We start from the raw sequence: 3,309 nt of genomic DNA, 5'->3' as shown, positions 1-3,309 counted from the left end.
TAATTGGGAAGTTATTTGTAGAAGAATAAAGTTCAAAATTAGACATTTACTTGAGAATGAGTAAAGTATTATTGTGAAATTTTAAAATTAATAATGAAAAATAAAAGTAAAACTAATGGAATAGTAATTTCCAAAGGTAAAGAATCTGTCTCATGGTACCATGAAGAGTAATTTTGATGTTACTTCAATGAAGTTAAGACACTTGCTTATTTTCATTAGCAATTAATTGACTGGTGCTGCAGCTTTCTTTTAAATTGCCATGTGATTCAACTTGTATGATTGATTCGGTGTTTGGTAAAATGTGGGTTGAAAGCATAGGAATGGTTTAACAATTTGAAAGGATCTGCTTCTTTATTTCAGGCATTGAATGGCCTACTTTATCAAAAGGTAATATGAAGATTGAAGAGCATTAACATGGGAATAACCCCTTTTTTATTTATTTTCTTTATATTGTGGAAGAAGAATAATAACTTAGTTTGTTATTTTCCACTTCCCCAGAGCATCACATGTGTCGTTATTAAGTCATTTTCATTTTAGATAAATGCAAATATTGATGAACTCAAACATTTATAGAGAAAAGGAGAGATCTAAAATATTTATTTTTTATTTAAATCAAACATTTATACATTTAAAGTTTAATTCATTTTGATGAAGCCATGAACTGGCATACATGTTGGCCAGACTCAATCTCAGTCCTATTTGACTTCCACAGACCATAATCAAAAGTATATCAAATGCACATACAGTGTAGAGTGGGAAAAAAAATTCATTTGTTTTTTTTTTTTTAAGAAAAGATGTCACTATGCCAACTAAATATAGCTGCAGTTTTTACCCCCAATAAATAATAAATAAATAATAACAGCATGCAACAAGCTAATTATTTCAGCATTCAGCAACTTTATTACAAACTTTCTTCAAAGGTATTGAGAACCAAATAAAAAGAATTCTCTCAGTCATTGGAGACAAGAGTCTACTATGAGAGAAAAATACTTGCATGATCTTAGATAACATTAGATTTAGCTCATTGCAAATCTTATGCATTTTAACAAATAAATCAACCCAATCATGGTTGGCACACTAGAGACCTTACAACATTACATTATATTACATTACTCCACATAAGGGATTTTTCACATTTTTTATTTTTTTGTTTTGCCTAATTAGGCCTTAGGAGCAAGAATCTCAGATAGTGAAGACCAAGTTCCAGAAACAGCAACAACAAATCCAAAAACCACAATTGCCCCATCAGAAACTAAACACTTCCAACCCAACTCATCCTTAAACACAAGACAATGGAACATTGCAGGCAACACAAAACTAAGCACAACACATATGCTGCTCCCAACAAGTGACAAGAAATCAGCAAAATTAGGCACCAAAAGTGCCACAAGACTCACCACCAACACCAAAACCCACCTCAGCCATAAGCAGTACCTATATCCACAGAACCTTCTCTCAAAAACCTCATAAACAGGGTTCATCATCAAAGGAAAAGTGAAGAACAGGTTAATGCTTAGTCCTAATTGCACCAAAACACTAATCAAACCAGGTCCTAGATTAGTAGTAATTATATCCTTGGTGTTCTCACCAAAAGCAAAGTAACCAAGAACACCAAAAGCACCAAACAAAACAGCAATGAAACTCATCCCAAATCCCAAAACCCTACCAAACTTGTCCTTATCCTTAGTCTCAGATTCCAATGGCAAAACCATTCCAATCCCTTCAAATGCATACACAGCAACACCAATACCATAGAAGAACACAGAAATCCCACCAAAAGCCTCCAAATTTGGCCTGTTCTTGAGGAAAACAAAAACTTCCTCAACCATCACAGCACCCTTAGCAGAAAGATCAACAGCATCAGCAAATATACTCAGAGGAGCCAAGTGAGTCAAGGTCTTAATCGAATTCAGCCCTAATTGAAACGGAAAACAACCCCACAAGAACAAAACTTTAGCACTAAACCCTAGAAAAACCGGTTTTGTTGCATCAATTCCATTGTTCACAAGAAAAGCCAAAGTGGTGGAAATGAAGATTAGGTAGCTGACGCAGAAACCGGCTTGGGAAAGCACGATCATGGCGTCAACGGTGAATCTTCCAATTGGGCCGCAGATGGTGAATCCCAAATCGCCAAAAGATTGGATCTTTGAGAACCCTAATATGGAATCGAGCTTGCGGCGAGTTTTGACGAGAAGCATCATGCAGTGGTAGGTGAGGAATGCGACGGAGAGAAGCATGAGGAGGCCGGTGACGTAGCCGGTTCGCTTGAAGCTGTAAGGGAGACCGAGGACGCCGGCGCCGACGATGGCGATGAAGACGTTGGCGAAGGTCTTGAAGTTGGAGGATAGCGGCGGCGACTTTGTAAGAAGTGGTGTATCCTCACGTGGGTATGGTGGAAGCGAGTAGGTTGAAGAGCTTGCTTCTTTCTCGAACCCCATTTCAATCAAGTTTTCAGCTTTGCCGGAAAGTTTTGAATTTTTGCAACGATGAGTTTTGGGTGCTGGTGGTTATGGTGTATGTTTGTTGTTGTTGTTGTTGATTTGTTGGTTGAATTGAATTGGAATTAGCTAACGATTGGTTGAATTGAATTGGAATTAACTAACGATTGCAGAAAGAAGTTGAGAATTGAAAAAGTAAAGAAGGATTGGATTGGAAGGAGGAAGAAAGAGATGGAAGAACACGTCTCTGTGTGTGTGATTTTCTAGCTATGGTTATGGGCTTATGGCTATTGTTATGGAGATTCATCCTTAAGAATGTGGAGGGCAAATTTGTAAATTCCATATTCATGTGGGGATTGATATTGATTAAAAAAATTTTAAGTGTACTAAAAATATCGGTATTTTAATTATTTTAACAGTTAATTTTAATTAATATATATTATATATTTTCGATGTACTTAAAACTCTTCCTGTGTAATAATATCCACTTCTCTACAGTTTGTTGACTTTGTTCATAATTCAAAGATCTTATTACCTTTGTAAACAAAAAACAATATTTCTTTTTATCATTTTAGAAGAAAGGAAAATATATTACTTCCGAGAATAAGTGAGAGTAATAAATCGTTTTCCCATGAAAGTTGTACAAGTTGTAAAAACGATGTTGATGATTGATGATGGATGTGCTAGCATCAGCAGCCCCTTATGTCATTATCTCTGCACAACTTGCACCAATTTTTAAGATGGCATGTTAATTTGGACTCCGTGTGTAATTGACCAGTTTTCATTTAGAATTTGGGTGTTCAATGATTAAAAATTAGGATCTATGAATTTAATAAAACAAAACTAAAATATATTTTTTTAAACAGGAAAA

The 3,309-nt window shown here is 35.4% G+C and overlaps 1 protein-coding gene across 1 annotated transcript; it reads right to left on the bottom strand.

The window, feature by feature from the left end:
• LOC107642499 (amino acid transporter ANTL2) lies at nucleotides 1,011–2,761 on the bottom strand. The gene has a single exon (XM_016345876.2). The coding sequence runs from the start codon at nucleotides 2,436–2,438 to the stop codon at nucleotides 1,161–1,163; it is 1,278 nt and encodes a 425-aa protein (XP_016201362.1). The 5' UTR covers nucleotides 2,439–2,761; the 3' UTR covers nucleotides 1,011–1,160.

This window comes from Arachis ipaensis, chromosome B05, assembly GCF_000816755.2.
Source record: "Arachis ipaensis cultivar K30076 chromosome B05, Araip1.1, whole genome shotgun sequence".
Taxonomy (NCBI): Eukaryota; Viridiplantae; Streptophyta; class Magnoliopsida; order Fabales; family Fabaceae; genus Arachis; species Arachis ipaensis.
The sequence above is the reverse complement of the archived record's forward strand: the minus strand, read 5'-3'. Positions and strand labels throughout refer to the sequence as shown.

Excerpts from the sequence above, each read along its gene's own strand:
- LOC107642499 (XM_016345876.2), bottom strand. The coding sequence starts at position 2,438 with ATGGGGTTCGAGAAAGAAGCAAGCTCTTCAACCTACTCGCTTCCACCA.